The following is a 26,904-nucleotide window of genomic DNA, read 5'->3' as shown; positions in this document are numbered from 1 at the left end:
TTTCTCCTTTCTTCAAGGCCTAAGCACAGGCTTCAGTTGACTGGAGGGAGAGCAAAGTGTCTTTGCAAGTGCCTACATGCCTCTCCCAGCTCCACAAACAGGTCTGGCCTAGGTTAAACAACTTTTTAATACTGATTTAACTTTGCTCTGTGTAGCACACTGGTATGGCTTTAGGTCCACCGCAAAAGTGGAATGCTATCCAATCCCATGTTGAGTACTGATGACAAAGCATTCTCTGGTGTTAAATCTCACCCATCCCACAGGGCCTGCCCTCTCTAGTAGCAGTTGGGCTGGAAACATCATGGGCCCCAAGAAAGGAATTATGAAACAAATAAGCTACTGCTTGGTTACAAAGTAAAAGGGAAGACTTCTTCACACAGCACATAGTTAAACTGTGGAATTCATTACTTCAAGGTGTAGTGATGGCCATCAGTTTTGATGGTTTTAAAACGTGGTTGGATAAATTCCTGGAGGAGAAGGCCATCAATGGCTATTAGGCCTGATGGCTATCTGCTACCTCCAGGATCAGAGCCTGTAAGCCTATATACACCAGTTGCTGGGGAACATAGGTGGGAGGGTGCTGTTGCACCACGTCCTGCTTGTGAGTTCCTGGTTGACAACTGTTTGGCCCCAGTGTGAACAGAGTGCTGGACTGGATGGATCCTTGGTCTGATCCAGCATGGCTTTTTTATGTTATTATGTTCTTAAGTCTGTGAGAGTGTGTGGCTATTGCCAGCCAAATGAAATTGAGCAACCGGAATTGTGGCTTCTTGATATTAAACTAGAGAACTAGTTAATTGACCATGACTGTCATTTTAATTGAGTGGATTTGGGACTGCATTTTCAACCTGGTGGTGGCTGAAATGGGCTAATAACCAATTCATGTTCTGTAATAGACATTGAGTAGGCATTAATTTTTTTTCATGAGCACTGGAATGGTAGCTTAATGTAATTTAAGAGATTAAAAAATAAATCAGCATTGCTGGAAAGTGTTCCATGGAGGAAGGAATTAGCATAGTGTTCTGCTACATAAACTCCCATTCATATTCAGTGGCTATCAATTGTTTCTTTAAAAAATATATGTAAGAGCACTATATTTTTGTATAGATGCCATTCGTTGTTTGGAAAAGCCTTCCTAAATGATGATCAATGAATGTAGGATTACAGGAAGATTATTATTATTATTATTTATTTATTTATATAGCACCATCAATGTACATGGTGCTGTACAGAGTAAAACAGTAAATAGCAAGGCCCTGCTGCATAGGCTTACAATCTAATAAAGTCATAGTAAAACAATAAGGAGGGGAAGAGAATGCCAACAGGCACAGGGTAGGGTAAGCAGGCACAGGGTAGGGTAAAACTAACAGTATAAAGTCCGCACAACAGAAGAAAAGCTTTGAGCTGTGGCGCAGTAGGAATGTATACTTACTCAGAAGGAAAAACCTTTTGAACTCAGTGGCCTGGTTTGCATGTGGGTTGTCATTGAATCATGGGTTGTTGTTCTGTGCGGCCCTGCACTAAAGTTTATCTATAGGTTGTTAACCATGTACAACACAGAGAGAGTTTTCTTCCTAGGTTGTTTGTGGTTAACAACCCATCACTAAACCATAGTGCAGGGTTTGCATGTAATGACAACCCACATTTCAACAGCAAACCATGTTCTACCTATACTCTGGGTTGTCATTGCACTTGAACCATGCCAGAGGTCCCTACTTGTCAGATTTAGTTATGGCTGCGTATCTCCCGATTTTTAAAAACCTGCTTTTTTCATTAATATAGAACAGTGTAATTTATTTCACTGTTTACCAAGTCATGTCATGACTAACTTAAGCCTATTGATTTCAGTGGGTCTACTCTGAGCAGGACTCAATCGGGATCCAGTCCTCCCCCCCTTTTTTTAAATAAGGTGCACCAATTCATGAGGGTAGGGGCTTGAAGTAGAGACTGCAGAACTGAACTCTCGGGCAGTTTATTTATTTATTACATTTTTATACTGCCCAGTAGCTGAAGCTCTCTGGGTGGTTCGCAGTTGTTTGGAGGAGAAGGCTATCAACAGCTACTAGTCCTGATGGTTATTTGCACCCTTAGTATCAGAGGGAGTATGCTTATGTACATCAGTTGCTGGGGAACATGGGTGGGAGAGTGTGGTTTCACTCCTGTCCTACTTGGGGTTTCCTATAGGCAGCTAGTTGGCCACTGTGTGTTCAGAATGGTGGACTAGATGGACTCTTGGTCTGATCCTGCATTGCTGTACTTAAATTATTATGCTAGCTGATATGGAGTGCCAATATTCTGCCATGGTTCAAATGGCCTGTGATTTCAAGATTTTGTCTTTCCTAGGGCACGGTCTCATGAAACATTTTTGGGATCTGTTGTAGGGACTTTGGCATTGGACTTTGGCATCCCTTTGTGCCATGGATATGGTTGTTTGAAGTGGCGGAGAAGTTCCTTGGCCGACATTGGTTTATAAACATACTACTCCACCTTGGAGAGAGGCCATCATTCAGAACACATGCCTTGTGTGCAGAAAGTCCTAGGCTCAATTGCTGGCATTGGCACCTAAAAGTATTAGGTAGCAGAGACTTTTCCTGAGACTTCGCTGGTCAGAGTAGACAATACTGAGTTTGATGGACACATAGTCTGGCTGGTTATAAGGCAGCTTTGTAGGTTCCTGTAGCTTTTGCCGCGTCTTATAGGCAGCACCTTTTAAGTGGTTTATTAGCTGAATGGCATCCCATTTGCTTGATGGTAATGTAATTCTCCCTTGAAATGTAAAATGGTGTACTGCATGTGCACACCAACTTTCATCCAAATGTCTCACTGTGAAAGTTCAAATCCCAGTCAACTCCTGTATCAATGCTCACATAGGCCAGGAAAGAAGTCAAAGAGATTGTATTGTAATAACTGCCTGAATTACTACTTAAGTGATGTTACAGTGTGTTACAGGTGTGTCCTTGGATACTTGAGGCGTTGTTATGTCCTGTCCCTGTTATCCCAGATCTACACAGAGTTGAGAGTGAGAAGTGCACAGCGTCATGAATACCCTTCCCATACACAGGAGTCAAAGGACTTTCCGTTTGTTATGATGTCAGGAGCAGGATCACATACATGTGCTTCTTCTTACCCCCTGTGAACCTTCAGGATAACATAAGAGAAGGGCCACGCGCTTAGGGTCCATGTGACTGGTATACGTGGAGAGCTTTTTCTCACATCATCTGAATGCACAAGTAGCAGAGAAATGTTTCCTGGGGTGGTGGTGGTGGTAATGCCAGATGTAGCTGTTCCTGTAAGATGTGTGGCTAGCTGGCACGGCCCTGCAACCCCTCACACTCTTTTCAGTGTGTGTGTGTGTGATATGAATCTCCTTAGTATCTTCCTAACCCTTCCAATTTAGAACAAACATTACACAATAATTGTGAACACATTCAGTTTTCTGCTTTTTAAAATCACTTTTAAGTTTAGGTCTCTCTTGTGAAACTGTACACAAATCAGTTGTAGTACGATTACTCAGAAAGTACTGGCTACCTCTGATGGTTTTGGTTTTTTAAAACCCTGCCAGCTGCTGCTTTTCTGTTTGTTGCTAACGTTTCTCTTATCTTAAATTCTGGCAGACAGGCCTTATGAATGAGATGTAATTCAACCCTTTGTGTTTATTATTTCAAGGTTGTTGGACTAAAGAAAGCAATTGGAATCCAGCTTGTATAATAAAAATAGTGCTTTCTCCCCACTTAAAACAACAACCTGAAAGCTTTTTTTGGCTGTTCCCTTTTGCACCACAGAAGCAAACATGGAAAGGTTGACAAAGGCGTGGCTGATGATGATGATGATGACATTCTTTTAAGTGGGAAAATGGGAATATTAGATCCCCTTTTTTGTAATGTCTATGGTTGCAGGCTGTCTTTGACTGGTTATCTATGTTATTTTCCAAAGGTCTGAGGTCTGAAATTGAGGCATTCAATTTCTGGGCAGAAGAGACCTCATCCCTTTGTAGAAAAAATGTGTGTATTCCTTTTGAGGGCAGCCTCAGCCTCCCAAATATTTTTTATCATTTATTTATTTATTTATTTATTACATTTTTATACTGCCCAATAGCCGAAGCTCTCTGGGCGTTTCAGCTGGCGACGAAAGGAGTACAGTGTAGGCGCCAGGCGGAGCTCGTTCCACAGCCGGGGTGCCACAGCAGAGAAAGCCCTCTCCTAGTAGCCACCTGCCTCACTTCCTTTGGCAGGGGCTCACGGAGAAGGGCCCCTGTGGATGATCTTAAGGTCCGGGCAGGTACATATGGGAGGAGGCGTTCCTTCAAATAACCTGGCCCCAAACCGTTTAGGGCTTTGAATGTCAATATTTAGGCTTATACTCCACTGATTCTTGGGATATTGTTTGGATATGTGTGCGTGTATGTGTGCCTGCTCTGTGTATATGTTTGTAGCTAAATTGTTTTAATATTGTACATAACACTGTATTTTTAAGATTTTTAATCTTTGACAACCCTGCCCAGAGAGCTTTTGGGCTTTATAGAACTGTAATAAATGAAGTGAAATTCCAGTACATACCCTGTACTTTCCACCTGTGCAATGTGGATCTAAATCAGCCTTCCCTGATCTAGCACCACTCAGATGTGATGGACTACAATTCCCATTACCCCAGCAGATCACTGGGCAAGTTGGCTAGGGATTATGGCACTTGTAGTCTAACACATCTGTGGGGGATGGGGGGGGGAAGACTGGCCCAGATAAATGATGTCAAATCGTAGCTTCTTGTCATTATTGATCTAATTTTTCTATCTGGTCCCTCACTGACTGCATACACCAGGGCTGCTAGAGGTAACTGCCCAAACGTATTCCTTCTTGCTGAAGAAGTACTTGCCCTCTGTGTGATGAACAGAAGCTTTGGAATGACTCACAGCCTGTCTAATCTGATAAACTGTCACAACACAGTTCAGAAGCAAGGGTTTATCCTATAGGAATATGTGCATCTCCTGTTCATCACTTTAAGGTTGCAGTGAAAGATGCTTTGATCACATCTGTTTCAGACTACTGCAATGGACTCCTCATGGGGCTTCCTTTTGAAGAATGTTTGGAAGATTCAGCTAGATGCAGAATGTTGCAAGTCAAGTTAGAGAAGAAGGACTGGGGGGGGGGAACCAAAATTTTATTTTGGGCAGGGGTGGAGTGGGGGGGGAGGGGAGGGGAACAAATTTTAAAAAACACACCAGGGATTTTTGGAAAAAATAATTTGGGGGAAGCATTGCCCCCAATTTTTTTTTCTGGTTTTCCCTCATTCCCCCCCCCCTTCACATCTCAAAGTAGGGTTCTGACTGGGGTTCATTTCTCAGACCATGTGTCTCTGAGATGGAATCATGTTTACTGGCTTCTACTTCGTTTCTGAGCTCAGTTCTAAGCCCTTCTTATTACCCTTTAAAGCAGGGGTGGTCAAGCTGAGGCACTCCTGATGTTTTGGACTACAACTTCCATCAGCCCTAGCCAGCATAGCCAAAGGTGAGGGAAAGTGGAAGTTGTAGCCAAAACATCTAGAGGGCCACACATTTCCCACCCTTGCTTTAAAGAGAGCCAGTGTGGTGTAGTGGCTAGAGTGTCGGATTAGGAGTCAGGAGATCCGGGTTCTAGTCCCCACTCGGCCATGGAAACCCACTGGGTGACTTTGGGCCAGTCACAGACTCTCAGCCTAACCCACCTCACAGGGTTGTTGTTGTGATGATAAAGTGGAGAGGAGGAGGATTATGTACGCTGCCTTGGGATCCTTGCAGGAAAAAAGGCAGGATATAAATGCAATAATAAATAAACTGTTTGGGACCAGGATATTGAAAGGACCTGTTTGGCCCTTTCTACACCTAAGAGTTATCCCAGGAAAATGGAGAGATCATCCCTGCCTGCTCCCGGATTCCCTGTGTGTCATTTGGATGCACAGCAACGATCCAGGGACGATCCTGGGGGAAAAGGCAGGTGTAGAAATGGCCTTTGTCTCTATAGAGAGACAGATATTATGCGTGCCTACTCACCTCTGCATTCAGTGGGAAATGCCCAGGAAATCCTATGCACAGCATTACCTGGGGTGGAGTCCCATTGAACACAGTGTGATTTCTGAGTAGATACACATAGGGTTGCACTGTAGATCTTAAAACATGTCCCTGATCCAACTACTGATCTAGATGAGTCAGCATGTTAGTCATACTCAGATGCAGCCTTGGATCTGAATCTGCTCCAAGGCTGGATAGATTAGATTTCCAGCTTTCATCACTGGCACCTCTCTCAGAGAAGTTTCCACCATCTTTCACTAGCTTATACTGAGATAGGTAAAGATACATAGTTAATAAAATTACAAATATGATATCTGCAGTAAACAAGGTTCCTGGCCAACATGGGCTGGTCCTGCTAATGGGAGTTAGTCGAAAGCATCAGCCGGGCACCAGGTTGTAAAGCTTGAAAGCGTCAGTATCGCTTCATTCACTTGTCAGAGCAAGGGGTGTTTGGCAGTTATCCCTGCAGTCTGGCAGATGATGCCATTGCTCCTGCTCTGGTGGTGGTGGATTATTTATTTATTTATTTATTTATTGCATTTTTATTCCGTCCAATAGCCGAAGCTCTCTGGGCGGTTTACAAAAATTAAAACCATAGAAACCATTCAAAATATAAAACAAACACTATAAAAAGCATAATAAAAAATACAATATGAAAACACAGCCAGTATAAAATCAAGCAGCAATGCAGAAATTAGTACCGATTTAAAAAAAAACAAATTTCGAAACAGCAAAGTTAAAATTAATTTGATGGACTGTTAAAATGCTGAGAGAATAAAAAGGCCTTCACCTGGCGTCTAAAGGAGTATAGTGTAGGTGCCAGGCAAACCTCTTTAGCGAGCTCATTCCACAGCCAGGGTGCCACAGCAGAGAAGGCCCTCCTCCTGGTAGCCACCTGCCTCACTTCCTTTGGCAGGGGCTCATGGAGAAGGACCCCCTGAGGATGACCATAGGGTCCAGGCTCTGCTGTACCCCCATCCACTACACCACTGTCCTTGAGGTTGTTTTGGTCCCCACTTGAATTATTATTATTATTATTATTATTATTATTATTTATTTATTTATTTATTTATATAGCACCATCAATGTACATGATGCTGTACAGAGTAAAACAGTAAATAGCAAGACCCTGCCGCATAGGCTTACATTCTAATAAAATCATAATAAAACAATAAGGAGGGGAAGAGAATGCAAACAGGCACAGGGTAGGGTGTATTGATATGTAGTGTATTGATATGTATTGATATGTAGTGTATTGATATGTATTGATATGTAGTGAAACCTGCCCTGTTTTGACATGCTTTTGGTTTACAGAGTGACTTGTTTATATTATTGTTAGCTGCCATTGTGTGGGACAGAAAGTTAGGGTATCAATATTTTTTATAATAACTTATATGTTTATAATTACATACGTATGCTTAAGAGTTGGTTTTTATTTTCAGTAAAAAGGTCTCTGCGTGTAGTAAATGAGCACATCAAAGAAAGGGACTGTATATTAAGCATTTATCTCTAAGAATGCTTTCTACATGCAGAAAGCTTTTTATGTGTGTGGGGAGGAGAGTATTCAAAAAGTATGACTCTACAATCTGAAATGTGTGTTTGTTCCCAATCCAGAAGTCTACCAGCTTATTCTTCGTAATGTATAGAACAGCTCTTATCCTCTTGGATAACTGTACTCCAGATTCAGTGTTGTAAGTTGGGCCAGGGAAGAAATTTCATTCAGTTCACATTTTAATGCTAAATTAGCTAATTTTGCACTTTGGAAACAATATGTGAACCGAAACCTAGTTGTCCTTCAAAATTCACACTACTCTGAATTTTGCAATGGAGTTCTCCAATCAAATAAATATACAAAAAAGCATATGTTCGCAGAAATAATGTTAAAAAATGTGTTATATTAGGGAAACCACTTGCCAAAAATTTGCCTTTTTGAAAAGTGAAAATGCATGATCAGAAGCATGTATCAGAAGAAATGCACACAACAACGTGTGTGAATTCTCATGCAAACGTAACAAAAAATTCTCAGAAGTTCAGGATGAAACAAATTTAAGATTGGAGAAAAGAGAAAAGGAGAAAAAGAGAAATTGGCAGAGTCACTCTGCCCTGATTGTAACGTGCCTTGAACTCCCTCCCATGGAAAAATGGAAAAGCAATTAATGAACATTAGGGGTTTATAGACCAAGCTGTTAGAAGTGTTTTGCGAGCAGCTGATTCAGAGATCGATATACTGAGTTACTGCTCTTCACAGTAAGAAATCTTGCAATCGCTGAGGAATAAGGTATTGTTTTAGCACTGTTCAAACAGTGCTCTCTGGTGGCCTTCCAGTAGGGATTTTTTGGAAACATTTTAATCTTACTCAAATGTACTGTGCCATCTTTTTTTTGGGGGGGGGGGGGTGATGCTGTTTTTGTGAGTGTAAGATATTAATATTCTGCAGTAACATTAACTATACAAGTTGGAGCAATAGAAAGAAGATTTAAACAACAACAGCAACAATAACAACAACAACTCTGGGAGTTTCAAATTCCATGAACATAAAAACAAAACAAACCCATTGCACGGTATGTTTTAGGAATGTTTCTCTGAGCATTAAGAATGGTTGACATTTCTCCCATCTGAGAAATTTAGATGATGTAGCTGCGATATTGTGCTAAATTGAAATATTCCATGTTCGGTTGTATCTTGTCATATGAAACAGAAACCGGTTTCTACTCTCCTCCTGGAAGAGTTTTTGTTTCCTTTTTATTATTAACTGCAGATTTTGCAAATTCAGTTGTTGTTGTGTTATTTTTTATATTATTATTATTATTATTATTATTAATTAATTTATTTATTTATTCATTTATTTATTTATTTTATTTGCCGCCTCATAACTGAAGCTCTCCGGGCATTTTACATAAGTTTAAACAATTAAAAACAATATATAAAATTTAAAATCACAGAAACATACAACAACACACAGAAACATATATCTAAAAACTATTATAAACAATTATAAAAACAGATCCACGATCCATGAAGCTTGTCACATATTGCTGAGAGCCTAGGAAAAGAGAAAAGTTTTAACCTGGTGTTGTTGAAAAGATAGCAATGTTGGTGCCAGGTGGGTTGTTGTAGTTTTGATTTAATACAGGGGTGAGCAACTTGTGGCCCTCCAGATATTTTGGATTACACCTCCCCCCCTCTATCATTCTTCAATATTAGCTATGCTGGCTAAGGCAAATGGGAGTTGTAGGATAAAAGTAATGGAGGGCCTGGAATTTCCCACCCCTGGGTTAATGGTATTTCCTCAGTATTGCTTGGTGCAGATATAATACTTAACCATGGCTAATGTTGACCATGGTTTGTTGTCTTGACTGTGTTTAAGATCTCAGAAATAAGCTATGTTGACATGTAATGCTAGACCAGGGGTATAGGCAGCCTGGTGCCTTCCAGATGTAATTGACTGCAATTCCCATAATCCCTGACCAATGGGGCTGATGGGAGTTGGAGTCCAAAATCTGGAAGGTGATAGGTTTGCCACCCTTCCATCAGTGCAGTTTATCCAGTGTAAATCAGGATTGAGCCCTATGTCTGCAAAGGGTCTTTCTGTCCGCCTTTTTGTTATCATCAATGGTGAGATTAATATAGCCACTTTACTTTGTGCTGACTAAATTGCCTTGAGATTATTTATTTATTTATTTATTTATTTTCTACACTGTTTTAGGTCACTGAAGAGCAATAATGATTTCTGTGTAGGTGACAAAACATTCATTTGCGCTAAGGAGCAAATTGTGAAACTGTAAAAGGCATTTAGGTGTAATTCCGGCTTCCTTTAAATCAATAGCTAAAAACCCATCCCATTTCCCTAGTCTCTGGGTTGCGTAATTTGCATTAAGTCACTTTCAGAGTGTCATCAAAGGGAAAATGTAACTGGGTGTAAGCAGGAAGTAAGATACTTGTTTTGACTTGTGTGCTGTAGTGAAGTGATCATATTGACGTGCTGTTTATCCAGTTTTCTGATAAACTGGCTGGTCTTCCCACATGGTATTTAAGTCAAATATAAAGCAACAGATATATCTTATAATTACAGTTTCCCCATTTATTGGGCTGGAAAGTACACGTTGTTTTAAAGGACCATGTGTATTCCAACCCTCACCCAAAATTATTGCAAATATAAACAATTAGCATGTGGCATTTAATATGCATATTTTAACTTAGCAAGGAAAATTGGCACACTCGGAAATAGGCCTGTGTATTAAACTTCACACGATACGATTACATGACTAAAGAGGGAGCTACAGGTCAGGCAGCCCAGTTTAACTCTTTCTTCTGCCATGAAGCAGGGCTGGCATGAAGGGTCGACATGGTTGTGCACCTATTGAGGGCCTACACCTCAGAACAGGCCCACTGACAGGAGCCCCCTGGAGTGTGTCCTCCTTTTCACCTCTGTAAATGGTTTGTTCATCTGCCAGCTCTGGCTCAGACAACAGTGGTGGTGAAGAGGAGGAGGAGGAGGAGAAGCAGTAGATACCACTGCCTATTTGCTCTCTGGCTTTCGGCCTGTCGAACAAGCAAGTGGTAGCAATGAGGAGCAATAGCTGCTGGTGGCAGTGGTGGTGAGAAGATAGACTCAGGCCTTAGCTAGACCAGCCTATATCCCGGGGCAAACCCCGGGGTCGTCCCTGTGTGTCCACATGACGCACAGGGGATCCAGGGATCAGGGAGGGATCATCCCCTGCCCCGGGATAGAGCCCTCCCCTTTGGGCCCACTTTTTCCGCAGTCCTGGGCTGAACCCGAGACTGCGGAACGTCTGGCCCGTTTCCGTGGCTTGACCCCGCTCCGCGCAATTCCTCATGCAGAGCAGGGAGCTGCGCATGGGGCACAGCACTCCTCAGGAGCACTGCACCCATTGGGGTTAGGGTGGGGGGAGCAGGGAAACCAAATTAAATAATAAAAAAACCACTTACCTTCAGTGCACGAGCGTTCGTGCGCTGCTGTCGCTTTAAGAAAATAAAAAAATGGCGGGCGCAACGGCTCTCTTCCTGAGGCCGTCGCATCTTACGTGTAAACGGAGGAGGGATCTTGTGTTAATCAGGTAGGTCTAGCTAAGGCCTCAGTGAGGGAGGAAGACCATGGAGGGTGTCTTAACCAAGAGTCCTCAAAACCATGAACAACTCGTTGCAAGTACAGAGACTACCATCTTGATGGGGTCCTCTTCCTATTATGCTCCCTTGGATTTGTTTATAGCAGTTGAGGCAGATTGTACAACAGAGTAATCATCACCTCTTTGGGTGTGACTCCCAGGTTTAATGGGTGACACTGTGGTCCACCCAAGTGGAGATTCCTGTCTTGCCGTTCTTCCTAGCACTGCATGATTGTGTAATATGATAAGGAGGGAGCTGACATTGAGGGAAAAAGAGATACTTTGACATAGTTTTCTCTCCCCTGCCCCCCAAGTCAACAATGACTAACAAGACTAAAAAAGATTGCTATTAATCTTTAAATATAGGTTCCAGTGGAGGCATCACCACTGGCCCATATATAGGCAGGTGAGCACAGAGCAATTTGCTTTTTCATTTTCATTTTCATTATTGTGAATTTAACAAAACAACTGAAAACAAACTGTGGAAGCAAAAAGAACAAACATTACATGCATAGGAATGTCCTCTTTCCCCACCATCAGATACACCATTCATTAAAAAAAAGGGAGAAAGTTATGCATAGGTTTCAAGAAAAGCAGACCAAATGTCCATGAATTTATCCACTCACAAGTGGTATCTATATACCAGTGATTCAAATGTCGATAGCATTGTTAAGTCTTCAGTCCGTTGCATTATGGGAAGTGAACATTTATCCTTCCAGTGTAATAAGCGTTAAGCACAGAGGAAGCTGAAGTGTGTGTCCCATCAGGGCTGGGACCAAGAATTAGATGGAAACTTTTTGGGTAAATGCCCAAGAGAGTCAATGCAGACATAGAGGAAATTGTCAGCGTCCATTTTATGGAGATCCTTATGGAATATGGTGCCAGGGACAGAGGGCATGTCTACACTAGACATGCAGGTTGGGGTTGATGGGAATTGTAGTCCAAAACATTTGGAGGGCCTAGGATTTAGCAATGCTTTCCCCCAGCTCTTCATTTCCCCATATAAAATATATATTTGGTGAAGTGAGCTCTAGTCCATGAAAGTTCATGACACAATAAATCTGTTCACCTTAATAAGGTACTGCAAAACATTTTTTAAAACAACAACAACCACAAAACCCCACATGTCTTTGATACACTTTTCTGATTTTCTATGTGGGTGCTAAATTAGTTTTTCATGACTTGGGAGGGTTAAAGAATTTTAGCAAAATTAAAGAGAGTAGAACTCAACATGGCTCTCACCCTTGCTTCGTCTCCTGTAGTTTCATGCCACTCTTTCAAGATGTAAACAGATTGGAAGGGTTGCTATAAATATGAACTTTTACGCAATCCATGAGCTCTGAAGGGGTAGAACAACCTTGCCTCAGCTAACGAGATTGAAGGAAGATAGTTTTGTTTTGAACTCTGTTTTCTTTGTGAGTGTGAAATTAAAGCACGGACTTATTTTTAATAGTTGCGCTGCCAACGGTGATGTGATTGGGAAGGGAAAGTATGCACTTAGTACCACCTAGATTGTATTATACGTTAAGTACCTTGCAAGCTTTTTTTCCCTTTTCTTTTTTTGGGTTTTTTTACACAGCAAAGGCAGGGAGTGTACCAGCAAAGCAATCTATATACCAGTTAATACAGATGAGGAGAATAAAGAAATATTCAATATGTGTCTTTTGTTGAAAAAAGAAGGATGGGGTGGAATATGCAAAACTTGAGTGACTTCAAAGAAAAAAAGAAGAATATTATAAATATTTTGGTTATTACTGTTGATTCCTGAGCTACCTTTTCCTTTCTCAGTTTAAAATCGTTCATTGTTAGTAATAGAAGGGCAGGATAATTGGTTGGGATTTGTCTTCTTCAGCTGTTTCCCTCTTTCCCTTTGACCATTTTTTCACCTTAAAAGCTAATCAGCTGTGTATTACACACATTACTTGGCTTGGAATCACAAGACCTGATGGAATGCCTCTCCCAACACAAACCTACCCTACGCTCAACATCTAAGGTCCTCCTGCGGGTGCCTACTCTGAGGGAAGCTCAGAAGATGGCTACAAGGGCCTTCCTGGTGGTGGCCTGCCACCCCCATTGTGGAATGATCTCCCCGATGAGGCCTGCCTAGCGCCAACATTGCTTTCTTTTTGGCGCCAGATCAAGACTTTTCTCTTTTCCCATGCATTTAGCAGCATGTGATGAGATTTTAATTGATTCCGGATCTGTTAGAGCTGATTTTGTTAGAGCTGATTTTTAGATGTATGTTGTCTTTGTTTATATTGTCAGTCGTATGTTTTGATGTTTTTACATTTTGTATACTGCTTTATTGTTTTCATATTTTGTAATCTGCTCAGAGAGCTTAAAATACTGAGTGAATAAAAAGGTCTTCAGCTGGCGACGAAAGGAGTACAGTGTAGGCGCCAGGCGGACCTCTCTGGGGAGCTCATTCCACAACCAGGGTGCCACAGCGGAGAAAGCCCTCCTCCTAGTAGCCACCTGCCTCACTTCCTTTGGCAGGGGCTCACGGAGAAGGGCCCCTGTAGATGATCTTAAGGTCCGGGTAGGTCCGGGTAGATTTAATTAGAACTAGTTTGGAATGTCAGAATCTGAGCAGGCTCGTCTCTGTCCAGGTTCCTAGGGGAAGGATAGAAGAGAGTAGTTCCATTCCCCCCCTCCCTTGCCTTTGGAGCTGTAAGACTTCTGTGGGAAATTGATAGAGTAGTTAGAAAGGTGGGGGCCCTTTGTTGAAGGAGTTACTCAGATTGTAGCATTATCTTGGTGGGCTGAGCAGTGCTGCTCAGATGCTGACATTTCAAACTAGTTCTAATTAAGTGTACCTACAACTTGCTGAACCTATACCTGACACAGCCCTAGACAGCAATCCTCAGCAAATCATAACTGCAAAGAAGTGCAGCTGAAATGAGGACTTACTTCCAAGTAAATATACTACTACACATGTCATGTTAGTAGTTTAATGTGGTTACAATCTTACTGCCAAAGGATAAAAAAGTAAAACTGGCAAAAGGGATGGATGGTTGGTGCATGGCATAGCCAAAAAAAAAAAAAAAAAAAAATCTGTTCTAAGAAAGTTGGAGGTGAATGTTGATTAGTTGTTGAAAACATTCCTGGATTCATGTGCTTGGAGATTATGCCTCCTGAAACCTTAACTGACCTAGCAACTTCAAAAGCTTCCTCTGTATTTAAAAAAACAAAGTATTTTCTACCTATCCCTGATTTAGATCAGTCAAAAGCTTTTGCGATACATGTTGTAATTTTGGCTCCAAGCATAACAGATTTGTGATTAACTGTACAAGAATGTTTTAGTTGCTTATTTGCTATAGTCTAACAATGCCCTTGGCTCCATACCACCTGCGCTCTCCAAGAGTTTGCCTTCTGATTCATCTGGCTAGAGTAAACAAAGCATGCTTGGAATTAATGAACTGCAACCTATAGGGAAGACATAGTTCTCTGTCCTACTCCTGAATTCCCTGTCCATGCTCTTTGGCCACTTAGAATCCTAGAATAGTAGAGTTGGAAGGGGCCTATTAGGCCCTCAAGTCCAACCCCCTACTCAATGCAGGAATCCACATTAACGCATACCACACATATGGTTGACCAGCTGCATCTTGAAGGCCTCTAGTGTGGGAGAGTCCACTACCTCCCTTAGTAATTGGTCCCATTGTCAGACTGCTCTAACAGTCAGGAAGTTTTTTCTGATGTCCAGCCAGAATCTGGCGTCCTGTAACTTGAGCCTGTTATTCTGTGTCCTGCATTCTGGTATGATCGAGATGAGATCCTGGCCCTCCTGTGTGTGACAACCTTTCAAGTATTTGAAGACACTGGTGTGCGCAAGGGGTGTGCCAACTGTGCCCAGGCACACCCTAACATTTGGGGCTGCCTCTGCTTTCCTATGCCCTCCATTCAAATCAGGGCTTTTAAGGAGGACAGGAAGAGCGGTGAATTCTACTGCTCTCCCCACCCTGACCCTTCCAGGAAGGCCAATAATTTTATTTGCAGGCGAGGGCTGGAGTTGCTGCTGCCAACCTGCTCGGTCAGCCAGCCACTCTCTCTCTTGCTGCCCCCTTGCTCTTCCCTGCCTGGCAGCTCTTTCCTTGTGCCCCAGCCACACACGGAGCTCACAAGAGCTAGCTGGACCTCTTGTGATAGTTGGAGCACAAGGAGGAAGCAGCAGGAGCAGGAGGAAACCTGAAACAGAGAGGGGGACGTTGTGTATCTCCTCTTCTCTGTCTTGCTGGAGGTGTTTCCTCTGCCGCAAGAAGGTGGGAAAGAATTGCAGTGCCCCAGGCCTTTCCTGGCTGAAGAGGATTCTTCAATGTCTTTCTGCATCTAGCTTCAGGTTTGCAACAGTGCAGAAGTGCTAAAATAATGCTCCAGCTTATTTTAGGGTGTTCAGCCCCCCCCCCTTTTTCAAGTAAATATGATGCAGTAACAAGTAAGCTGATATTTTCTTAGATATGGTGTGTGTGTGTGTGTGTGTGTGTGTGTGTGTGTGTGTATCTTCTGCCACATTAAAAACTGAGCTGCAGTACAATCCGAAGTATGTCTACTCAGAAGAAAGCTCCACTGAGGAAAATAGGACTTACTCTGAGGTAAATGTGCATAGAATTTCAGCCTGATAAAGAGGCTCAAGAAAAGGCAGGAGAAGGGGATAAAGATGAAGCCATTGCAGAAATAGAATAGACAACTGTGGGCTTTTTCACCCACATTTAAATTCTCTGTTAAGTACAGCAGTGATTAGTGTCCCTAAACACCCGTAGAGTGACTCTCCTCCAGTCATGTGTAACTGCATTTCAGTCCCAATCAAATAATCATAACAGTGAACCAGCTAGGTTTTCCATGAGCAAACTCTGTACATAGTGACAGATACTTGTTTTAAATTTTAATTAATACACATATTATCCTTTCCTATAACAAAATGGTGCTTACTCCTAAATAAGTGTGTTCAGCATCAGGGCAGCAGAAGGAAATCCTATTTTATTTAGTTAGGCTACTGTGACATGCTAAGGTAAAGGCACAATCCTATGCATGTTTAGACAGAAAAAAAATCTTACAACTCCAAGAATCCCCTAGCCGGTGTGGCTGGCTGGAGCATGCTGAGAGTTGCACGACTTTTTGCTTTCCCAACATGCATAGGATTGTACCTTAAGTGGGTTTAAAATGTGAAACTTGGCACATGTGTGAAATATTTTTTTTAAAATATTATTACTCTAGCATCAGGAATGCAGCAGCTGTGCAGTGTGGAAGGTATACTGTGCTTCCCCCCTCCACTCCAATTGGGGCCTTAGGTGCACACCCTAATGAAATGAGCTGCACACGCCTTGTTTGAAGAGTGCCAACATGTCTCCCCTCAGCCTTCTCTTCGCAAGGCTAAACATGCCCAATTCTTTCAGTCTCTCCTCATAAGGCTTTGTTTCCAGAGCCCTGATCATCCTCGTTGCCCTCCCCTGAACCCCCTCCAGTTTGTCTACATCCTTCTTGAAGTGTGGTTCCCAGAACTGGACACAGTAGTCAAGATGAGGCCTAACCAGTGCTGAATAGAGGGGAACCAGTATCTCACATGATTTGGAAGCTATACTTTTATGAATGCATCTCAAAATAGCATTCTTCTCGTCTTCTTTCGGATTGCTATAACCTTCTGTCTCTTTGCCGTTTCTCCAGCCATGTTTTCACTTGCTAGGGTGGTTTTGAAATGTCGCTATTAACCAAGGTCATCTTTCTGATTTGCTCTGAGTCACAAAGATCGTGTCACTCCTGCGTTTCAACCCCTGCAACTAGGTCCCTGTCCTTCTGCCTCGGCTTCAAACTCCTGCTCCTAGGTTGCAATCCAAAGGGGATGTTTATATGCAAGGGAGTCATTTGTGTAGCCACAGTCTCCTTGTCATTTCCCCCACAGTCTACAAGGCAAGCGGCTGGTGAGATTTAAAGGCTTTGTTTCCCCAAGCTGTGGGTGAGAGAGCCCCTCTATGTGCGATGTTCCCTTGCAATCATGCAGACTTCTCCTTTGGATTACAGTGATAGTGAAAACCTCTTTATCATGACTATGGCCTTAGCTAGACCTAAGGTTTATCCCGGGATCGTCCCGGGATCATCCCTGTTCATGTAAATGACACACAGGGGATCCCGGGAGCAGGCAGGGATGACCCTGGGATGATCCTGGGATAAACCTCAGGTCTAGCTAATCTCCATTAATGTCTCCTTCTCTTCCAAGGGAAGTGCTATTTAGGGAGCAGGAAAGGAACCCCCCTCCCTTTATGGGCTACTTGTGATTACCTCTTAGTTAAAGGTCTCATGACTCCATGGTAGAGCACAAGAATTAAACACACAAGGTTGAGATTCAATCCCTCCAGCAAGGGTAGGCATGGTTGGGCACTTCCCAATGGCCTAACCCACAGCAGGGGCCCACTGACAAAAGACCCTAGACTTTCTCCTTTTCTTCATCATGGCAACCTGCTTCATCTTGCTTGCTTTCTTTTTTTTACCTGCCACCCGCTCTGGCTTAGACAGCGGAGATGGTGAGAAGGAGCAGCAGTAGGTGCCGGTGCCTACTTGCTCCACGTCTCTCTGCCTGTCTCGCAAGCAAAGGTTGAGAAGGAGGATGGGGAGCAATAGTACCAGGGGACAGTGTGGGTGATAAGGTAGGCTGACTGAAGGAGGGGGTCCATGGAGGGGGCTTTATTTATTTTATTAAGACATTTGTGTCCTGCTCTATATCACAAGGGTCTCAGGGCGGCGTACAGATAAAATCATACAAACAATATAAAGCAATAAATATACAAAACTAAAAACAAATTAAACCATTAATAAACTAAAACCAGTACAGAATTTAAAACCAGTACAGAATTTAAAAACCGTAAAACTATGTACAGGCTGGGTGAATTTAGCCATTGAAGTAAAAGCCATGTCCTAACTTGGCACTGAAATGAAACCAGTGCCCGCACCAGTCGGGCCTCCAAGGGGAGGGCATTCCACAGCCGGTGTGCCACACCAGAGAAAGCCCTCTCCCACGACCCACCATAGTGTATGTCTTCTGTTGATGGGATGCAGAGGAGGGCTGTTCCAACTGACCTCAAATCTTGGGCAGGCATATATAGGGAGAGGCGCTCTTGCCCAAGATCCCTCAAAGATCTGGAGCTGGCACTGACTTCCAGTTACGGAAGCTCAGGTATCATAGGCTGGAAAGACTTTGGCCTCAGATATTGGAGAACCATGCCAGTTGGACTAGGCAGGAGTGATGTAGACAGACTAATGGTCCAAACTTCTGGAAGGCAGCTTTATACTCCGGCTTTTCACAGGCAGGGAGTATTGGCAATCCTTGCTGTGGGCTCACCAACAATGGGACACATTTCTGCTTAGTGATATCTGACAATTTTCTTTCTGTGTGTGCAGGACCCAAACTACTGGATACAGGTGCATCGTCTGGAACATGGTGATGGGGGAATCCTTGACCGTGATGACATTCTCTGTGATGTAGCTGATGATAAAGACAGAGTGAGTATAAATGCTCAGAAGAGTGCAGTTCTTTGGTATATGAGCTTCTGGTCGTTTTCACTGCTGGAAACTGCAAACTGACATTTTCCTGTCACTGACTCATGGTTCCTGGCACCTGATTGCCACTTAAACAAGCATCACCGTTGTATCAGCAGCATTTTGTGTCTGTGTAGGTGGCTGAGAAACCTGTCAGGCAGCCATGGACAATTCCTCTCTCTCTCTCTCTCTCTCTCTCTCTCTCGGTTCCCTATATTTTGTTTTCTTTTCTTAGGTTGACAAAGCTCTGTGACAGAGGCCTGGGTTGTTGGTGATGTGTGTAAGGCACACTGTAAACACCCACAGCGATTGTACTGCTGGAAAGAATTGAATTGGTAATCTGAGCTGGCTTCTTGTTTCTTCAAGGTGCTTTTGTCCTTTGTGTTTGCCAAGTGTGTACCTTTCTACACCCACTTAGACTATGGCTTGCTTTTGATATTTGGCCTTTTCTTCCCCTTGTCATGAATGGTTTTAATTGTACGTTGTTAAAGTACCTCTCTCTATAGTTAATTCTGCCTGGTGTTGTGTACTCTGGGCTGACTCAGGCTCTCAAGCAGTGTATTTAAAACATGTGCTTTTTAGAATTTGTTTAAGGCAACTTTCACGCATCCTGATGCCCTCCAGATGCTTTTGACTACAACTCCCATCATCCCCAGTAATCACAGCCAATGATTGCTTTGAAAGCTCCTGCACACAAAACTCACAATCCCTTAGATGCAGGAGGCTTCCTATTTCCTCCCACGATGGGAAATTCCTCCTTATGCTAAGCTCAGGATGGCTTTTCCTTGGCCATGCTGGCTGGGGATGTTAGGAGTTGTTGTCCATTTATGGAAGATGAGGGTACCAGTTGTGATGGCTATATGCTACCCCCCCAGTATCAGGGGCGGTATGGCTATGTACACCAGTTGCTGGAGAACACCACCAAAAGGGTGCTGTTGCATTCATGTTTAATTTGTTTTTAGCTGTATATTTACTGTTTTATACTGTATGCTTTTATCTGTATGCCGCCCTGAGATCTTATTCATATAGGGCGGGATATAAATGTTTTAAATAAATAAATAAATAATTTCCTACTTGTGAGTTTCCCATGGACAGCTGGTTGGACACTGTGTGAACAGCATGCTGGGCCCTTGGCCTGGTCCAGTATGGTTCTTGTTATATTCTTCATACATCTTACGGGTGCTGTGTTTTGGAAGTCTGCTTTAAAAGCAACTGCAGGCAAAAGTCCCAGTAATATACATGCGGCAGCTTCCCATTTACTTCCATGATGGGATGTTTCTCCTTATGCTCTGCTCAGAATGGTTTGCCATTGTCCTGCTGCTCCTAGAGAAGAATGGGCAAGGTGCAGCACTTGTTACTTACGGCTCCTTAGGTCTGGTCCTGTTAATCTGTTGCAGTTGTTCTCCATGTATGGATGGACAGGAGATAATGACAGCTTGAAAGTGGAAGACATACCCATGTGTGACTTGAGTGAACTTGAACCTTCCTGAGGGAGAAGGTGGGGGCATGCAGTCACTGAAATAACAAAGTATAGAAGTAAAGCACTGCAGCCTTCAGTCTGGCTTTGTGTGATGGATACAGCTGGATTCTCATTTCCTTATAACAGAGTTCACAGGCTGGTCACGGAATCAGTAGTGAGGCAGTAGATTTTGTGCCAGAGATGTTTAGGCATTGTTCCATGTCTTGCAGAACATTATATGGTACTGTACCCTAAAAATATTATTTTTATCTCAGGTTCAAATTATGTTACACCCACTTGACCTTCGAGGAGTTCCCCGGATGGTCATTCTCTTGGGCTATCAGTCACCCATTAAGTTCAGAAGTGTTTGTGTCTGGCTGTTCCTGACAAAATACAGTTCTAAAGGAACCTTGACCTTTTACAGTATAAACAGTTCCTGGTAATTGTGCCTTGCTTTTGTTGAATCACTGGCTCTGATAGATGGGGGTGGGGGAAAGTTGGGGTTTTTCCACACTGTTTGAAAATTAGTGTTTTTCTCTGTACATGCATGTTTAAACTACAGTTGAAGGTACAAACTGTCTACTTTATTATGAGGCCCTGCAGCACAATAAGCTGTTGATGAAACACAGATAGTGGTCGGGTTGTGTTTAGATTTCTGAAGAAGGGCTGAAGGTCATATTTAACCTAGTATAAGGCCAAAATGAGGGAAATGGAGGAAGGTCACTGGGGCAACAGTGCCGAATGGTGTTCAAACCTTTTGTAATAAGCTGCTGGAAGGAGGCTGGTAGTTGATGTTAAGGTTTGTGGATATTATGTTCCTGTCCATGGTTGCTATACTGCAGGGGGCACACCCTTTTAGATCCTGGGGACCACATGGCCACATACACACATATGTGCACACTCATTCACATCCCCCCATGTACACACACACACATTCACATTCACACACACACACACACACACACACACACACACACACACACACGACATACTGTCTCCACCATCCAGATGGCACTTTCCTTTGCTAGTGCTAGCAGCAGAGATCAGAGATAAGAGAAGGGTTTCCTTTACTACCATTAGCCCTGCACTGGCAAGGGTAAACCCAGGCTTTCCCTTACTCATGGTAGCACTAGGAAGGAAAACAACTGTGGCCCCACAGCTCCGCAGGCCACACTGGAAGTGGCTGAGAACTGCATGTGGCCTGTGGGCCATGGGTTGGGCACCTCTGCTGGTTGGTGCTGGCTGCTACATACACACATGAAATCTAAAAACCAAGTTTTTTAAACAACAACAACAACAACAACAACAACTGCTCATTTCTTTCCTCATTCACAAATATAAGCTGCTATTCAACTAAGGCCATAGCTAGACCAGGCCTATATCCCGGGATTGTCCTGGGATCATCCCTGTGCATCCAAATGACACACAGGGGATCCCAGGAGCAGGCAGGGACGACCCCTCCATTTGCCTGGGATAATCCTTAGGTCTAGCTAAGGACAATGACTTATAGAAATGGTTGACTTACGCATACGAGGGCTAAGTATGAGGGTCAGGACATATGCGCAAGCTCCCCTACCCCAGTGTCCCTGCATGTACAGACTCCTTTTCAGTCCTTTCTGAAGACCAGTATTTGACGGAACATGCTTAGGAGATTTCTTTTAGTTAGGAAGACTGCCTAATCAGGGTTCTTGCTCTCAGGGAGATTTTTAAGTGCGTTCAGATTATAGCTTGAATATAAGCTTGAAAACTGTTTGGAGGGAATAGTACTGCTTCACGAGATGCTTGAAGTTTATTTGAAACCACTATAATAGGGAGCTCAGATAAAATATATACCACAGATGAGGAAGCCAGGCCAAGAAATTGCCCTGGAGCAGCATCAAGGAAGCCATAATGACCAGAACACTTCCTGTAAAAAGCAGAAGTGCTGTCCAAAAGAGTGAAATAAAAAGGAACAGAAATTCTGGCAAAAAATAATAATACAAGCTATCAAGGGGGGAAAAAAAGAACGAAAGAGCTTATTGCTAAGAACATTGAAAGAAATAAAATACCTTTAAATGCACTAGGAGTTGAACAATCAATCGGGGAGCAGTGGAATTGTAAGGCAAGAGAGATGAGAGCATAGCTGAAGGAGGGGAGGGAGTTTGCTGAGAAGCGGAATGGATTCTTTGAGCCAGTCTTCACTGTGGAAGATGTTTTAGAGATGCATTAAATTGCTTTTGGTGGAGGAGGTTATCTGAGGGCAAGAAGTGAAGTTCTGCAGGTAACTGACAAATTAACATTATCCGGTTCGGATGACACGTTACCAGGTTGAGATGATACGTTGGAGAGTTCTTAAAGAATTTAAATAGGGAATGGCTGATATTCATATACATCATAGAATCATAGAATAGTAGAGTTGGAAGGGGCCTATAAGACCATTGGATCCAACCCCCTGCTCAATGCAGGAATCTACCTTAAAGCATTCCTGATAGATAGCTGCCTCTTGAAGGCCTCTAGTGTGGGAGAGCCCACAACCTCCCTTGGTAATCGGTTCCATTGTCGTACTGCTCTAACAGTCAGGAAGTTTTTCCTGATATCCAGCCGGAATCTGGCTTCCTGTAACTTGAGCCCATTATTCCGTGTCCTGCACTCTGGGGTGACCGAAAAGAGATCCTGGCCCTCCTGTGTGTGACAACCTTTCAAGTACTTGAAGAGTTCTATAATGTCAGCCCTCAGTTTTCTCTTCTCAAAGTTAAACATGCCCAGTTCTTTCAGCCTCTCCTCATAGGGCTTTGTTTCCAGACACCTGATCATACACACACACACACACACATTAAAATTTGCCTCTTTAATGGGAGGCTTGGTACATAGCCAATTAATGCCAATTAAAAAAAAGGATCCAAGAGGGAGCCAGTAAAATTCAGGCCTAATGACTTAACTTTCTGTCTAACATTAATTGGCAGAAAACATTATTCAAAATGGGTTCATTGAACATTTCTTAGGGCTTGGTTAGCTGCCGTTCTCGTGGAAGTGAGCCAGGAGGCACACTGAGGTTGCTGCCCAGCTATAAGGACCTGTAATGTAATGTAAAATGAATCTCCTCTCCTTTGGCACACACTGCAGAGCATAAACATGCTTGAGTAATATGAAGCATGAAGCCCTTCTCCACCTCATCCAGAGGTGTGATGTTTTGCACCTCTATGGACCAATTGAGAGTGGAGCAACATTGTGCATTCTTGTGTTGGTGCAAGCATCACCAGGGTCCTCAGCCTTTTGGGATGGTGTGCACGTTTGGAATTTCGAAAGCATGTCATGGGTGCTTTCACAAAATGGCCGTCATGAAGGGGCCGTGGTGGATGTGGCCAGTCACAAACTACCCATGGTCCCTAGTGAGCTTAAAAGAAAACTAACTTGTGCAGGAACTTAAGTACACAGTAGAGGTGAGTTCTGAGTTCCAAAACACAAAACCATTCCCTTGAGCCCGCAGTTTTGTGCCCAGCCATCTATTTCATGGAAGGCATAATCACTGGGCTAAGGCCACCCACCATTTTTTATTTTCTAAGAAAAGTTCAAATAAATCAGGAGAAGCAGGGAACCTGGTGAGTGCCAAGGTATGGATCCACTGGCATATTGATGTTCACAGCATTTGCGAGTTCAAAGCTTCTGTCCACTCCACACAGGTCAGGATGTGTCCCTCTCTGCCAAATTGTGCAGCTTTGTCTTTTGGGTACCGTCTCTATGCTCATGTCTCGTAGTCTACAGAGGTTTAACCTTTTATCCTCAAATTTAATTTTTTATTCTCAATCTATTTTTTTTATTCTCTTGCCATAGCTCTCTCTCTCTCTCTCCCCCTTCCCTCTGTTCCTCTGTAAAGCTTGAAAGAATTCTTGCCTGGGACCCTGGAGATTTGACATCTTTTGCAGCCTTGAACATGGTTTAAAAAATGTTGGATGCTAAGTAGGTATGAATGCTTAATGGTAGTAATCTTTTGAATGGTTTATTATGAGCTGGCATAACGTAGGGCAAAGGTAGGAAACCTGGCACCCTCGAGGTTTTGGACTACAACTCCCTGATAATTGGCTCTGCTGACTTGGGCTTATGGAGGTTGTAGTCCAAAACATCCAGATGGCTCCAAGTTGCCTACCCCTGTGCTCAGAGATTGGGCTGTGAATCAAATTCCATCTTTGCCTCTTGGCTAGGTTCACACAACACACTAATTCACCCTGTGTGGGCTGTTGTTGAACCGTGGGTTATCATGTTGTCTGAAGGCAGCGCACCTTCTGCAGGGGTGGTTTATTGCGTTGTCTGAACCAGCGGTTTTTCGGCAGGGTTGCTTGTGGCTTGTTAACATGCAGTGTGGCTTGTTAACTACCCTGAAAAAAGCAGCAAGCCATGGGCTCTCAAAGTGGCTTGTTCAAGAAAAATAAACCACGTTGCATGGTTAACAAGCAACCCTGTGTTCAGTCAACACAATAACCCGCGTTGCAGAAACACAAGTGCGTTCACACAATGCGTTAATCTATCTTGTGGAAAACGTGCAGCGTCCAGACGATGCAATAACCCATGGTGGGCTAGTGTGTTTTGTGAAGCCAGCTACACAAAATGCCCTTAGACAAGTCTCACACATTCTCTCAGCCTCCCACCTGCAATATGGAGACAGTGGTACTCACCTAGCTTACTTGGTTGTTGTAAAAATTGGAACAAATGAATGCATGTGATGGACTTTGAACATTTAAAACCACTATGCGGTGCTTAAAATCCATTAATACTGAATCAGTGTGTTTTCTGTTTGTCAATGTAACAACTCCCTTTGTGGTCTGTTGTGTTGCTATTATCAGCTGTTCATTTCCGCACTTTTTATTTTTGCATATAGGAGCCACACTAACTGCTTTTGCAGTCGTCTATTCTCCAGCGAAGAAGCATCTGCTCCCTTGCTTGGCTTCCCATTCCTTAATATTCAGTCAGCATTTTTGCCCCTGCATAACTCTTCATCTCTTATTTATGCACTCCGGAGTGCTGAGATGCAATCCAAGGGAATGGGAGGTGCAGGAAAGTGGTGATGTCTAGACCCAATTTCCATGCATGAACATCAGTGCCGCCACCCTTGATTTGTGAGGTTGTCCACGGCGTCTCGGGCACATCTCTTGCAAACCAGATTAGGGGCCTATCTTCTTATTGGCCATTCGGCTTGCCATCTCAGAGACCGAGAAAGGGAGCCATTCTTGTGCCTTTTTGTTTTGTTTTGTTTTGTTTTGAGAACAATGGGGGTGGCGAAAGCAGGAAGTTCATTTCAGTAGATCAGTGCTGAACTGGAGTTCATAAAACATTCATAGCACAGAGCTGTGTTAAGTGATCAAATTGCTGCTGAAATTTCCAGTGCGATAACAAATTGCTTTATGTGCAAACTCCATTTTAAAGCTCTGCAAGGGCTCTTTATCCCTTTAATTAATGTCTGGCTCTTCTTCGCCTGGCCATAGGAAATGTAGGGTTTAAACAACCAAAGCTTAGGGGGGGCTGGGAGGTGTAGGGCGGCGGGACAGATTGAAGGAGGTACAGTAAAGCAGATGGAGATGGGTCTGGAGCATTTTATGTATTGGTGGCCTGATTGGTTTTTCCCCCTTCTCTTTCCTTTTAATTTTCCACGACCCTTGACGCTAGTCCTGCTGAACTCAATCAGTGGCAAGTGATTGAGGTGAACAAAGAATGGCTGACCCCCTTTTCTGAAGCCTCTGTTCGCAGTCTGAGTCACAGTGCCACATGTTGTGTGTGCCAATTGTCCCTAAAACATCTCATTTTAAGCCTGAGGTTGCTTTTAAAAGGGAGAGGCATGCCATCTATGTCTCAAGGCATATATGCTGAAGCTAAGCAGGTCTGGGTCTGGTCAGTGCTTGGAAGGGAGAACACCTGGGAAGGTGGGATATAAATATATTAGTAAATAAACCAGGAGAGCAAATGTATCCATGGCCTGTTGCAATGGGAATGTTGTTAAACATACATTTTGTGATGAGTGTGCCCTTTCCATTAGGTTCACCTACCTATCCAGGTAGTGATGTGGGTTTTCCAGAATCTTTTCCTATGCAAATTATGCTAATTTGTACGGGTGGGTGGGTGGTAATTTATATCTAATTTCTACAAATTAGAGAGTGATCTAATTTTAGCATGTTTACTTTACTTGCAGTACCCCATGTTAACAGAACAAAGCAGTCATTCTGTAAAATTGTATACCCCTTGGGGCAGAGATCTATCCCTTTATTTGCTTATGCTGCAAAGCACTGGTGTATCATGGGTGCCATCTTCCTAGTTTAATGGGAATGCTACTTACTCCAAGTTAGACTGGACTGCTTTCATGTAGAAAAGCAAACAAACATTTTATTTCTTTAGTCCATACTGCAAGATGAATTTGCACCCACCATATTAGCAGTTCTCCTAAAAGTAAGTTCTGTGAAGTCCCTAAAGAATTTTATTTATTTATTTATTTATTACATTTTTATACCGCCCAATAGCCGAAGCTCTCTGGGTGGTTCACAAAAATTAAAACCATAATAAAACAACCAACAGGTTAAAAGCACAAATACAAAATACAATATAAAAAGCACAACCAGGATAAAACCACGCAGCAAAATTGGTATAAGGTTAAAATACAGAGTTAAAAAGTAAAATTAAATTTAAGTTAAAATTAAGTGTTAAAATACTGAGTGAATAAAAAGGTCTTCAGCTGGCGACGAAAGGAGTACAGTGTAGGCGCCAGGCGGACCTCTCTGGGGAGCTCATTCCAC

At 43.0% G+C, this 26,904-nt stretch overlaps 1 protein-coding gene across 3 annotated transcripts in view; it reads left to right on the top strand.

The window, feature by feature from the left end:
• Nucleotides 1-26,904, top strand: part of PARD3 (par-3 family cell polarity regulator) — a 680,003-nt gene that overhangs the window by 86,932 nt on the left and 566,167 nt on the right. For all 3 annotated transcript variants that reach the window (XM_063125521.1, XM_063125527.1, XM_063125514.1), the window contains exon 2: nt 18,553-18,654. In XM_063125521.1, the coding sequence (XP_062981591.1) occupies nt 18,553-18,654 (102 nt within the window). The remainder of the gene's footprint in view (nt 1-18,552; nt 18,655-26,904) is intronic.

The sequence above is a fragment of the Elgaria multicarinata genome, chromosome 1 (assembly GCF_023053635.1).
Source record: "Elgaria multicarinata webbii isolate HBS135686 ecotype San Diego chromosome 1, rElgMul1.1.pri, whole genome shotgun sequence".
In the NCBI taxonomy this organism is placed as follows: domain Eukaryota; kingdom Metazoa; phylum Chordata; class Lepidosauria; order Squamata; family Anguidae; genus Elgaria; species Elgaria multicarinata.
This window is presented reverse-complemented; position numbering and strand designations above follow the sequence as displayed.